The sequence below is a fragment of the Bubalus bubalis genome, chromosome 10 (genome assembly GCF_019923935.1).
Source record: "Bubalus bubalis isolate 160015118507 breed Murrah chromosome 10, NDDB_SH_1, whole genome shotgun sequence".
Taxonomy (NCBI): domain Eukaryota; kingdom Metazoa; phylum Chordata; class Mammalia; order Artiodactyla; family Bovidae; genus Bubalus; species Bubalus bubalis.
Genome location: NC_059166.1, coordinates 38,075,636 through 38,088,827, shown reverse-complemented (window position 1 = coordinate 38,088,827; position 13,192 = coordinate 38,075,636). Strand labels below are relative to the sequence as shown.

General features: G+C 36.2%; 1 protein-coding gene across 6 annotated transcripts in view; it reads right to left on the bottom strand.

Annotated features, from left to right (window-relative positions):
• The window catches only part of PTPRK (protein tyrosine phosphatase receptor type K), a 623,130-nt gene that overhangs the window by 10,666 nt on the left and 599,272 nt on the right, over positions 1-13,192 (bottom strand). For all 6 annotated transcript variants that reach the window (XM_045161947.1, XM_045161941.1, XM_045161943.1 and 3 more), the window contains 6 exons: positions 11,988-12,085; positions 11,449-11,565; positions 4,701-4,855; positions 2,500-2,635; positions 2,135-2,284; positions 1,081-1,254 (listed from right to left, as the gene is read on the bottom strand). In XM_045161947.1, the coding sequence (XP_045017882.1) occupies positions 1,081-1,254; positions 2,135-2,284; positions 2,500-2,635; positions 4,701-4,855; positions 11,449-11,565; positions 11,988-12,085 (830 nt within the window). The remainder of the gene's footprint in view (positions 1-1,080; positions 1,255-2,134; positions 2,285-2,499; positions 2,636-4,700; positions 4,856-11,448; positions 11,566-11,987; positions 12,086-13,192) is intronic.

Genomic DNA, 13,192 nt, shown 5'->3' with positions numbered 1-13,192 from the left:
CTTTGCAGATGATTAAAATGGCAAGAAAAAGTATAATGAGGATCTAGTGTGACTTCAGGGGACAAGAGTAATAACTAGGCAAGACTCTGGTCACAACAAGAGTAGTAGCTTTCCACTTGAGCTTACCTTTAAACTATTCTGTTCTGTAGAATAAAGAAGAGCAAAGTAACTGGGTGAAAATTAGAAGTGGCACATAGGCTTTGACAAGCCTCTACTACCAGAAACTAATTTTGCAGAACTCAGTAGGAGCAATAACTTAGAAAGCTTCATTATTCATCACCCAAGAATGAACCCTGACTCTGGTTTCTCCTTATTACGGCTCCGTAGTCTAAAGGGCAAAAACTAGAGATGCCTATGAAGGAAGGTGATAAACCAAAAGGATGCTGAACTTAAAACCCTTCTTGCTTCTTCCCAAGGTAAGCAAAACAAGATGGAAAAAGACTACTTTAAAATTCCATTTCCATATTGGTGTGTCTTTGGGATGCTGACAAGTGAGTACATGCTGTACCATCTACAATACAAAGACTGGAGTAGGGCAAGAGAGTTCTTTTCATGATGATTGATGTGTTAACATGGTATCTTCCATGCCTTTGCTTATATCTTATTACTTAATAATAAATGAAACAAGTTAGCTATAAATTATTGGAATAATTATTAGTTAGCTATAAATTATTGGTGTCAGAGATGAAAGTTTCCAAATTAACACAATTTCAATAGAATATGACATTCTGTGATTTAAAAAATTCATTCCTAACTATATTCAAACTAGATAAGCATGACTCTCTTTCCTGAAAATAACCAGGATGAAAACTATCACCTGCAGATATTTCTAGTACAAAAATTTTATAACAATTGAAAATCAACTGTCAAACTTAGAGTCAAGCCTAAAATTTATAGTGCCTAAGAACCACTGTAAGGGAAATTCAAAATCATTGTCCAAAAAATTTTGTATTACAATGAATGTTTCTACTTTTCCTTTTTAGGCCATTTAAATTTTCTTGAAAAGAGAACCTAGCCAGTGTTCATCAATTTTGCAGCTTTTCATTACATTTTACACTAACAAAGAGAGCAGTCTCTTACATCCATAAGAGCAGCATTGATGTAGTTACTACTCTCCCCATCAATTGTAATTAAAAAAGGCAGACATCTGTCAGGTGGCAGCATGTCCATAAAACGGTTCTTGTCATGGTTCCTTGGCAGGCATGCTATACTGCAGTCCTCAGCTTGTAGTCGAGGGGTGACTGAATTCAAGGTCTGGAAAGAAAAGGGAACCCAGGTTAAAAGAAAGTGACCCATTTCATAGCATAACACAGATCTATCAGGCATTTAGGAGGCCAAGTAGAAAGAAAAGGATTTGTGCAAGTCAATGACATTTGCCATGATGACAGGCTGACAGACTTCGTAGATGAAGCTACTAAAGCCTGAGAAGTGACAATGAAACAATATACACATTGTTCAACGTGCCTCTCTTTGAAAGGGAAAGGGATGCTAAACAACACAGCAACCTGCGAAAGGTATTGTCTAACCAAAGAAAATGCAGTCAGAGCAGCCCATGATGATGCCCCATCATCAAACTTTTAATTTGTAATAACATTTTAATGTTCCAGATTTGAGGACATGCTATGGCCAAGAGCACTGGGCAAAGAATCAAAGTGTTAGGTTTTTAGAGTTATTCTTGATTTTATAGTCAACAGTTTTGGGGATGTTTTAAGGGCAGTGAAAACATTTGGGATTATTTAGAGATGATGTTTCACACAAACTTCAGCTATTATTATTAACGTGCTTGAGTGACATAGAAGGTCAAAATCCATAAGACTTCATTTTAAAAAAGATTGTAAAGATACACAAATTATCACTAAATTTGACTTTTATGGTACCTTTTCCCCATACTTTTCCCTGAGCCTGAATTCATTCGTCCTTCAAAATACAGCAGATATGATATGAGCTCATTAATACAAAAGTTGACTCAATAACTTTGTATAACTATATAATGAAAGAGACACGTATTATATTATACTTAAAATAGGGTCAAAGGTTATAAATTTGACTTGAAAGACCTTCCTTGGAAGAATTAGGAATGTCCAGGACAATTGTAATAAGTTACTCACAAAAAGGCTCTAGAAATAACAAATACCTGGAATTCATCTTTGAGATGTGAAGAGTTTGTCTGGGAGTCTATTCTAATCATATCAAAATATGCAGCTTTAAATTCACAGACAGGTATGGCAGTTTCTCCACATAAGCAGGCCTCTAAAATGGCATCATGAATAAAAATGTACTGTTCCTATCAAAAGAAAGAAAATTTTCATGTTTTAATACAAGTTTTCTGTCATCAAAGAATTTTCTTTATATAAAAATATTAATAAAAATACCAGTATTTTTTCTATGACTTGATGAGCTACTATTGATTCTATGGGACAAATACCTACTATTTAGTTTGATAAATGTTGGAAAGCAAACCAAGAAAGACCACCCGAGGTTAATCAACAATCAACACACCTCTGTCTGGACCATATTGATACGACGAGATCTTAAGGCTTTGACACAATTGTAGATGTCAACAACACCCTCTCTTTCAGCCATGTCCAGCATGATGTCAATCACAATGTAACAACCAGTTCGTCCAGCACCAGCACTGAAAAATAAGCAGATCTAAAGAACTGCAGGAAGCATGTCTATACAAATTGAAAGACCCATCCGATTTTCAAATAAGTGGAATCAAATTGATTCAACAAAGTACAAGACATAATTTGTATGTACTGTGTAAATGCTTGTTAATGAACAAATAGCTTCAATGTAGAGAACCTACTTTGGTGTACACTGAGGACTGGAACAAATTAAAAAATATAAACTTTGTAAATCAAATTGTGTTTTGAAAATCATGTATATATGGCACTGAAGTTTCATAGCTCTTATACACAGTCTTCATTTTACAAAAATTTCAAGCTCATAGAATTGATCAAGGAGTGGATTTATGCTTTAAAATTTCACCTGAGATAGAAAGACTCATACTGATGTCGTTGTGGGCGCTCTAGCAAAATGCAGCGGTGCTATCTTAGGAAGACAGATTCTGGTCAAGGCAAAAGAACATTAATCTAAAACCTTTAAATGGAAAATCTGAGGAGTCACATTTCAGGGGAAGTGTTAATAGTGAGGGTGGGGATGAAAATGTTCGTTATTACTGGGGAGGAGACCAACAGTAGAAAGAATATTTACATGGTGATCCAAAGAAAAAAGAAAATGAATTGTTAAGTATGAAATATAATTCTTAACAGGTCACAAAGATAGTACTATCTTCCTGTATTTAATTCAGTAGTCGAATCATAATATACTGTTGATTATTTTACCCATTGGGAAGATTTCTTCAGTTTTATACATATAAGTCAATGGAGCAAAAAGGTATAGTTTGGATTTTTATGGAAAAATCACTTTGTAGTCAGCTCCCTCTCTTCCGTAAGTTCAGATGCCCAAGTGGAAGTAGAAAATGACACGTGTTTCGAGAGCATATCTGAGACTGTTGGAGCACTACTGAAGCAGGCAATTCACAGGAAAGCAAACCTCTATGATAAGTCAAGACACTACGTAATTGGAAACCCATTTATCTCATTTTCTAAATGCATAGATAGACTATTAACATTATTTCTTTGAAGTCTGGATTTGGTCATTTCTCTTAAACTTAATTGTTCTTTAAGAAATTTAAGTCAAAGGTATTGTGGCTATCTCTGTTTCTTTTTCTTGCCTACTATCTTCTCAGTCACTGTTCCCAGGGTTTGAGACAGGAAAGTAATTGAAGAGTACATCAGATTTGTTGAGGAGGATTGAATTGTAGATTTTTTTTTTCAAGGTACACAGTATCTGATCCTAATCAGACGCCTTATTTTTATTTCATTCTCTGTTGTTTTATTTTTCCCCTTTCATATGTGGTCATTTAAATACTGAATAGGCTGGACTTTCAGGGAAAGAAAAATGCTTAAGCACAACCTATTATGTACCTTGGAAGGGATAGTATTTGAGAATGGTGTGCAGCATTTAGGAAAAGCTTTTCAGATTCAGTATATATTTTTCTATTCATATCTCAAAATGAGGCCATGTAATTTGCTTTTAGTGTCTCTGGGTACTTGTTTTAAGATAAGTTTCTAATCAAAAGTAAGTCTGGATAATATTCACATTTTTCTGGCGTATATATGCTGGATTTTACTAATGTAGTTTTCAAGGTCCTCTGAGGGATGGCTTTTAAAAAAATTCTTGAAGTAGATGTTTTACAGCACAAATTCTTGTAATTTAGGCCATTTAATAACTTTGTATGCCTCAATTTAGTTCTAAAAGCTGGGATTCTATTAGGAATTTACTACATTGGCAAGAACTCTCTGGCTTTACCTACTATTCCATACTATATAGGCTTTGCAAAAGTGATTAAAAAAAACCACAACACATATGCAGATGTTGCCACTCAAAGGCAGAGTTTCTACATTCGCAATTATGGACAATACTACACACATTAAGATGAATGCATTTATTTCTGAAGTTTCTTTTATATCCTCCTTAGAAGCTAACTTTTATTTTATTGCTGTTTTACCTTATCTGTTATACTTGCAAACTGGAACCGTAAGCATGCACTAGTTTTTGTGTTTACAAGCCTTGTTTGGATACTTTAAAAAAGCTGGCTGCACAAAGTCAATGTCAATCGGACCACCACTCACCTGCAATGCACAACGATGGGACCAGCGCTGGGAGGGTTGGAGAATTTGACCCGCCGGATGAAGGACAGGAGGCCTGTAGCATGGTAGGGCACTCCATGGTCAGGCCAGCCAGTGAAATGGAACTGTTTAACTTCACGGATCTCATTGTATCCCCGCTGTGCAAAGACATAAAGAAGTGTTTTCAAGGACCAAAATAGAGCCATTAAAGACAACTATGGGTACTAGACCTGACTAAAAATGAAAAAACATAAGAAATTTATAAAAAATACTGCTTTTGCTGAAAAAGGATGCTGACATGGCCTAGGAGCTTACCTTTATTTTCAGACAACTGCCAAAGAAAGAAAATAAGAAGTCTTGCTCAGTTCTGTAAGTCTGGGTAAATTTTATTTACCCTGACAGTCTGTTCCTTATTTGGAATGACAACACATAAAATGATTAGGGGAAAAGGAAGAAACGGGAAGTTAAAATGCTGCCCTGTTGACCCAACGCACTGAGTTCTCAAGTGGTGTATAAAAGCAACTTTCTGCTTTGCTTATCCATGTTGAAAATGGTTTTGAAGCATGGCATGTAGGGATTTTCCAGAACAGTGCTACTCTAGATGGGTTTGTAAAAATATACAGACAGCTAAACTGTTCTTTGGCCAGACTATTTTCTTAACTCTGTGAAATAAATCAGCACACAAAGGATTATTTATAGCAACAAAAATACAAACTGAAAGAAGCAAACGTCCATTGCTGTGCCTTTCTCCTATTGGGTTAATTTTTAGAGAAACATTTAAATGCGCATTTCAAACTTTTCCCTTCCTTTTTGTTAAAAAAAGCCCATAGATTGTAGGAACAGCACTTAGAGAATTCAGATGAGATGCTGCAGAGTTTATTTTTAAGAATCCACATTTGTGACCCCCCAAGCCCCACTATAGTCTATATATTTACAACTCTACTGTGAACTCTGTGAAATCTCAATCTCACTTGTTCCTCAGAAAAGGTAGAAAAAATTACATGAAATAAATTAACTAAATGAGAAATTTTATCTTTAGATTCTATCCTAAATATCACCAAAGCCTTGGAAGCCAGTGATCACATCTTATAATCCTTTTTCTTGTCTGTTCCAAGTACAAAACCCCACACAAAGCAGGGCTCAACAAATAAGTATAACAGTAACAATGATAAACATCACTATGGAATCATACAAATAAAATCACTTTCTTAAGTACTTTTGAAGTCAACTTTACTAAGGAAGGCCATACATTGTTCAAAGATCATCTCTTCAGCATTGATCCTTTTGCTAGAGTTGTTGTAAGGGCCTTGCTCTCTTTAGACGCTTTTAATATCTGGCAGTGCATGTTTTCTTATTGTTCATTTTACTTAAACTTTCCTGAGTAATTTTCAAATATATGGTTTTTAAAAAAATTATTCTTTTCCAGTGTTTTTTATATGAGGAAAATAAGTTAAAAATAAACCCTAGTTTTTCCTGTGGTCATGTATGGATGTGAGAGTTGGACTGTGAAGAAGGCTGAGCGCCGAAGAATTGATGCTTTTGAACTGTGGTGTTGGAGAAGACTCTTGAGAGTCCCTTGGACTGCAAGGAGATCCAACCAGTCCATTCCAAAGGAGATCAGCCCTGGGTGTTCTTTGGAAGGAATGATGCTAAAGCTGAAACTCCAGTACTTTGTCCACCTCATGCGAAGAGTTGACTCATTGGAAAAGACCCTGATGCTGGGAGGGACTGGGGGCAGGAGGAGAAGGGGACAACAGAGGATGAGATGGCTGGATGGCATCACTGACTCGATGGATGTGAGTCTGAGTGAACTCCGGGAGTTGGTGATGGACAGGGAGGCCTGGCGTGCTGTGATTCATGGGGTCGCAAAGAGTCGGACACGACTGAGCGACTGATCTGATCTGAATGTTATAATTAGTATTGTATCAACTCCATAAGGAGGTATTAATGCCAAGTATTCCCATTCTGGGACATGGGGCATGTCTCCATTTATTCATATCTTTGTGTCCTTCAACACATTTGTAATGGTTTTATTCACTTAGGACCTGTATTTTTCTTGCTAAATATATTTCTAGATACTTCAGAGGGCTTCTCAAGTTTCTCAGTGGTGAAGAATCTGCCTGCAATACAGGAGATGTAGGTTCAATCCCTGTGTTGGAATGCTCCCCTGTAGAAGGAAATGGCAACCCACTCCAGTATTCTTGCCTCAAGAATTCCATGGACAGAGGAACCTGGTGGGCTACAGTCGATGAGGTCACAAAGAAGGACAACAACAAGAACAGATACTTAAGAATTTTTGTTATTATGAAAGAGATTTTTTTAAATCTATATCTTTATTAATAATATAATGAAATATATCTTGAATTAGTCACAACTAATTTTGATTTTCTTTTTTTTTTATTTTCTTTTTTTAAATTTTCTAACTAGCTTTTTTTGTATAAAATCATTACACCTTAAAATAATTTCACCCTTTTTAATAGTTTTGCCATTTATTCCTTTTGTTGTCTTATTTAATTTCCTAGAGCTTCCAAAAATGTTAGACACTAGTGAGCATGATTATCCACATTGCATCTCTGATTATATTAATAACTGTAATGCCTCTAGTTTTTCACTCCTTAATATGTGTGCTACTGCTTATTGTTGAAACAGCTTTATCATGTTTAGGGAGTCTCCTTATTCTTTCTAATATAATTAGAGTATTACTATAAATGTCTTTTAAAAAATTAAGTGTATTACAATATGTATTAATGAAATCACAGGATTTTGTTCCTTTAATGCACTGAGATAATGAAATATTCTTCTAGATTTCCTACCACAGTTGTAAAATCCTTGAATTTTCAAAAGAATAATCATGATAAATCACTTAATTCACTCCTGGATTCACATTTTCAGTATATCCTGAATTAAACTGGTCTGCAATGTATGTATGTGTGCATACTTGAGAAAGAGAAACAGGCAGAGATCTAAAAAGAGAGACAGAGAAGAGCTTGAGAGAGTCCTATCTTTATGTGGTTCTTTTATCATAGTTCTGCTTGCTTCTAAAATATATTTAGTTGGTTTTAATGGTTTTTCTACGGCCTAAATAGTTTGATTAACTTAGGCATTAGCTATTCATTAGTTATTCTTTAGAGGTTAAAGACACCTCAATTATGAAACCATAATGCAATTTTAATGGCAAATTTCAACACTCTTATTTTCTTTTACCAGCTGTTCAGATCCCGAACTCTCCTTGGATTAAATACTGGAAATTATTATTTGCTAGAATTTCATTGTATCTAGACTAAGCTCTGTCTCTAAGTTCACACATAATATAACTTTCTTAATAGCAGCTATAGCTAGAGTTCTGTCTCTTTTGTGTTACCCAGTGTCACATATTTTGATTGCTCTTCATTTGGAATTGACAAGTGGTTTAGTTACTTTATTGATCTTTTCAAGGAAATAAATTTTTGATTAAATTTATTCTTTTTTGTCAGTGTCTCATTTTTATATTGGAGAAGGCAATGGCACCCTACTCCAGTACTCTTGCCTGGAAAATCCCATCGACGGAGGAGCCTGGTAGGCTGCAGTCCATGGGGTCACTACGATTGGGACACGACTGAGTGACTTCACTTTCACTTTTCACTTTCATGCATTGGAGAAGGAAATGGAAACCCACTCCAGTATTCTTGCCTGGAGAATCCCAGGGACAGGGGAGCCTGGTGGGCTGCCGTCTATGGGGTTGCACAGAGTTGAAGACGACTTAAGTGACTTAGCAGCAGCAGCAGCTTTTTATATTTATTTTTCCCTTTGTTTTACTGACTTTTTTCTTGGTTTTCTAGTTTAACTGTTTTTTAAAAGATTTTAGACTATCTTTCAAAATAGAAATCACTTTTGATTATATATTTTTCTCCTAACTTGTAGAATATTTTGATATACAATTATTTATCTTCATAATATAATTTTAGTTCTGAGGCAATTGTTGTTCAGTCACTCAGTCGTGTCTGACTCTTTGCGACCCCATGGACTGAAACATGCCAGGCTTCCCTGTCCTTCACCATCTCCCGGAGCCTGCTCAAACTCAAGTCCATTGAGTCAGTGATGCTATCCAACCATCTCATCCTCTGTCGTAGCCTTCTCCTCCTGCCTTCAATTTTTCCCAGCATCAGGGTCTTTTCTAATGAGTCGGCTCTTCGCATCAGGAGGCAATAGTTCATTCAAAGATTATTCACAAGAGGCCTTCGGTGATTTCTGAGCCTAATTCAGGGAGTCGCTGGTCAGTGATTTGGATTTTGGAAACATTTTGAATTTTTATTATGTATTTAAGTTTGCTTTATAACTAAGTTTGTGATTGATTTCTTTTTAACTTTTTATTTTATATTGGAATATAGCCAATGAGGGGCTTCCCAGGTAGCGCTAGTGGTAAAGAACCTGTCTGCCAATGCAGGAGACATAAGAGAGGTGGGATCAATCCCTGGGTGGGGAAGACCTCCTGAAGGAGGGCACGGCAACCCACTTCATTTTGTTGCCTGGAGAATCCCATGAACAGAAGAGGCTGGCAGGCTACAGCCCATATGGCCACAGAGACTCGGACACCACTGAAGTGACTTAGCATGCACGCAGAGCCGATGAACAATGTTATGATAGTTCCAGGTGGACAGCAAAGGCATGATTGACTTTTCATAAAACTTAAATGAAGTTATAAGAAGAATGTATATTCCAAATTCTTTCGATGATAATGGAATCTAGCTATTCATTAAATCATGTTTGATGGTTCTTTTCTTGAAATCTACATCTTTGCTTATTTATTTTGCTTGATTTGTCTAAGAAATTTTCAAACATACTTTATAAATGTTATAATAATAATTATATTGCTCTGTATACTGGTAATTTTCCACTTAATCTTTCCCCTAATTATTTTTTATGTTTGTAAAATTACTTTTAAATATCATTTATAAAGAGTGGTATTTCTAGATCATAGATTATAACTTTATTGTGGACATTTATGGCTATGTAAAATATCTACGACTTTATATGAAGTCATTGTGAAGTGAAAGTGAAAGTCGCTCATTTGTGTCTGACTTTTGCGACCCCGTGGACTATACAGTCCATGGAATTCTCCAGGCCAGAATACTGGAGTGGGTAGCCTTTCCCTTCTCCAGGAGATCTTCCCAACCCAGGAATGGAACCCGGGTCTCCCTCATTGCAGTTGGATTCTTTACCAACTGAACAATTAGGGAAGCCCATGAAGTCAATTGTAGTTTAAATAAATTTCTTAGGATAGGTGCATGGGAGGTAAAATCAGTGGTCAAACGATATCAATATTTTAAAATTCTGTAGATACATTGCTTTATTGATTTACAGAGAGCTTGTGTGCATGTGTGCTAAGTTGCTTCAGTTGTGTCCAACTCTGTGCGACCCTATGGACTGTAGCCTGCCAGGCTCCTCTGTTCATGGGATTTTCCAGGAAGGAATACTGGCATGGGTATTGCCACGCCTTTCTCTAGGGGATCTTCCCGACCCAGGGATTGAACACATGTCCCTTATGTCTCCTGTATTGGCAGGCATGTTCTTTACCACTAGCGCCACATGGAAAGCCAGAGGATTTATGGCAATTTAAATATGATCAGCAACACATGAAAATATGTCTCATCATACTCTTAAAATCAATCAGGATTATTATTCTTTTTCTAAAAGTGCTTGCTGATTTGAAAGTAAAAAATGGTATATCAGCACATGAGGTTAAACATTTTCAATAGGCATGTTAGCAGTTGCTTTTTTGTGGGGCAGAGATTCTAGTATTTCCTTTATATTTATATTAAAGCTATGAGTTAAGAATATTAAATAATCACAATTTCTTTGTTGTGTGTGCATCTTTTAATTAATTTTTTTTGATACAGATAATTTTATACTTTTGTGTGGTCAAATTTATTAAACTTTTCTGTAACAATGTATGTTATTGCTTTTATGTCTTACTTTAGTCCTCTCACACTGCCCACACTAGCTTTAGTCTTTCTGAACCTGTTTAAAAAAAAAGTCAGATTATGTTACTCCTGAGCTCAAACCCTCCAACGGCTGGCTACTTTTACCTTTCATACAAACTAAAATCATTATAGTGGCTCACAAGACCTCACTTATGTGGCTCTGTGATTTCTTTGACTTTAAATCACATTTCTTTTCCTTTCACTTACCTATCTCTCAATACCCTAGACTCCAGTATATTTCTCACTGCAACAGGAATATCATGCCTCTAGGTCTATGAAATCACTGTTACCTCCATCAGGAATATTCTGCCAGGGACAACCCCGCTGGGATATAATCCTTCCATGGGATATAGTCATATTACTCTCTCCCTCACTTCCTTCAAGCCTTTACTCACATGTTAGTTTTTCAACTACTCTTTTCCCAATCATTCTTTTAAAACTGTAAACTATTCCTTCCTCTACCTAAGCAATGTTCCCTATTTCCATTCCCAACATTATTTTTATACACGGTACTTTTCAAAATATATGAAGTATTTATTTATTAATTTTTATTGCCTTTCTCCCTGCAATAGATTATAAGCTCCACAAAAGAAAGGGTTTAATATGTGTCTCAAGGTTCAGAAACATGCCTGGTACATGTTATGCTCTCAAATGAATACTTGTGAAATGAATAAATAAATAGATGGATTTTATAGCATCCTTAAAACAGCTCTTGACAGGGATTTTAAGAAAAAAAAAAAAAAAGAAACAGTTTCAATATACTTAATTTTGTAGAATGTTAGGGTACTTACCCTTTCCAGGGTGAATGTCCTAACTACATATTCGGCAAGTGGCTCCATTTCTACACAAGTTACTTTGAAGTCACCATAAACTTCAGTATCATCAGGCCAATACTTATAGCATTTAACCTAAATGACAAAAAGTATATATAGGTCAACCTGATGATTTAATTTCACATTAACCAAGATCATTTAATTTCAGTGACAACTCTTCAGGTCATAGTTAAAAGACAGTTTAAAAATCCGTAAATAATAAAAAAAATCCATAAATAAAAGAATCTGTAACACAATAGATAGAAAGATTTTGTGTAATCTCATAAAAACATACAAGCCTGACAATGCAACTAGATTCTAACATAAAATCAAAGCTTATTTACTTTTCTAAATGAGAAATCAAATAATTTTTTAGCAATCAAAGACTCACTTAGGAGCACTTAGTTGAAATGCTATGCCTAAGAAAGTTTTTCAAACAACTGAATGGTATTCTATTCTAAGTGTGTTTGCTGTTCAACTTATATTTTATAACACACAGGGTGATTTTTGCCTCTTACCCGGCCAACTTCAACTAAATTGGTGACCATCACAATGCATGCAGACTGCTCTTGCCAGATCATTCTCCAGAAATCATACACTGTTTCATGAACTGGGCCTATAAAAAATGAATTTGAATAGTATGTTATCAGAGAAATTTTGTAGTTAAAAAGAAGTGTAGATAAGAAAAAGGACAATATAAACTAAATGAACCAAAGTAGACAACATAAAGGCCTAGCACAAAATGTCACTAAAAGTACTTCAATTCAATTCATATCTAATTTACACTAAAGGCAAAAAAATAGGTATATACAAGTTTGTTTGCTTCAGTTTGCCTTCTGTGTTTTCAAATTCAGAAGACACCACTAGTTTTTAGGGTACTTATATCTGTCTCTGTTGTTGTTTTATAGGCCACTCAGTCATGTCCAACTCTTTGCAACCCCATGGACTATAGCCCACTAGGCTCTTCTGACCATGGGATTTCCCAGGCAAGAATACTGAAGTGGGTTGCCATTTCTTCTCCAGGGGATCTTCCTGACCCAGTGATCAAACTTGTGTCTCTTGCATTAGCAGGCAGATTCTTTATTCACTGAGCCACCAGGGAAGCAGGGGCTATATCAGTCTCTGCTGCTGCTGCTGCTGCTAAGTCGCTTCAGTCGTGTCCGACTCTGTGCGACCCCATAGACGGCAGCCCACCAGGCTCCCCTGTCCTTGGGATTCTCCAGGCAAGAACACTGGAGCGGGTTGCCATTTCCTTCTCCAATGCATGAAAGTGAAAAGTGAAAGTGAAGTCGCTCAGTCGCGTCTGACTCTAGCAACCCCATGGACTGCAGCCCACCAGGCTCCTCCATCCATGGGATTTTCCAGGCAAAAGTACTGGAGTGGGGTGCCATTGCCTTCTCCATATCTGTCTCTAAGTTACTTTAATTCATCTTCATGTAAATGGGAAAATAGGAAGTCTTATGCCACCATCAACCAAACAGCACACATTACTAATTAAATATACACACATCATTTATAAACAGTGCAAGTTTAGGGGTTAATGAAGAACTATCAGATATATAAAGTGAAGTCGCACAGTCGTGTCTGACTCTTTGCGACCCCATGGACTGCAGCCTACCAGGCTCCTACGTCCATGGGATTTTCCAGGCAAGAGTACTGGAGTGGGGTGCCATCGCCTTCTCCGATCAGATATATAAGGACATATTCTAATTTATGGTATCAT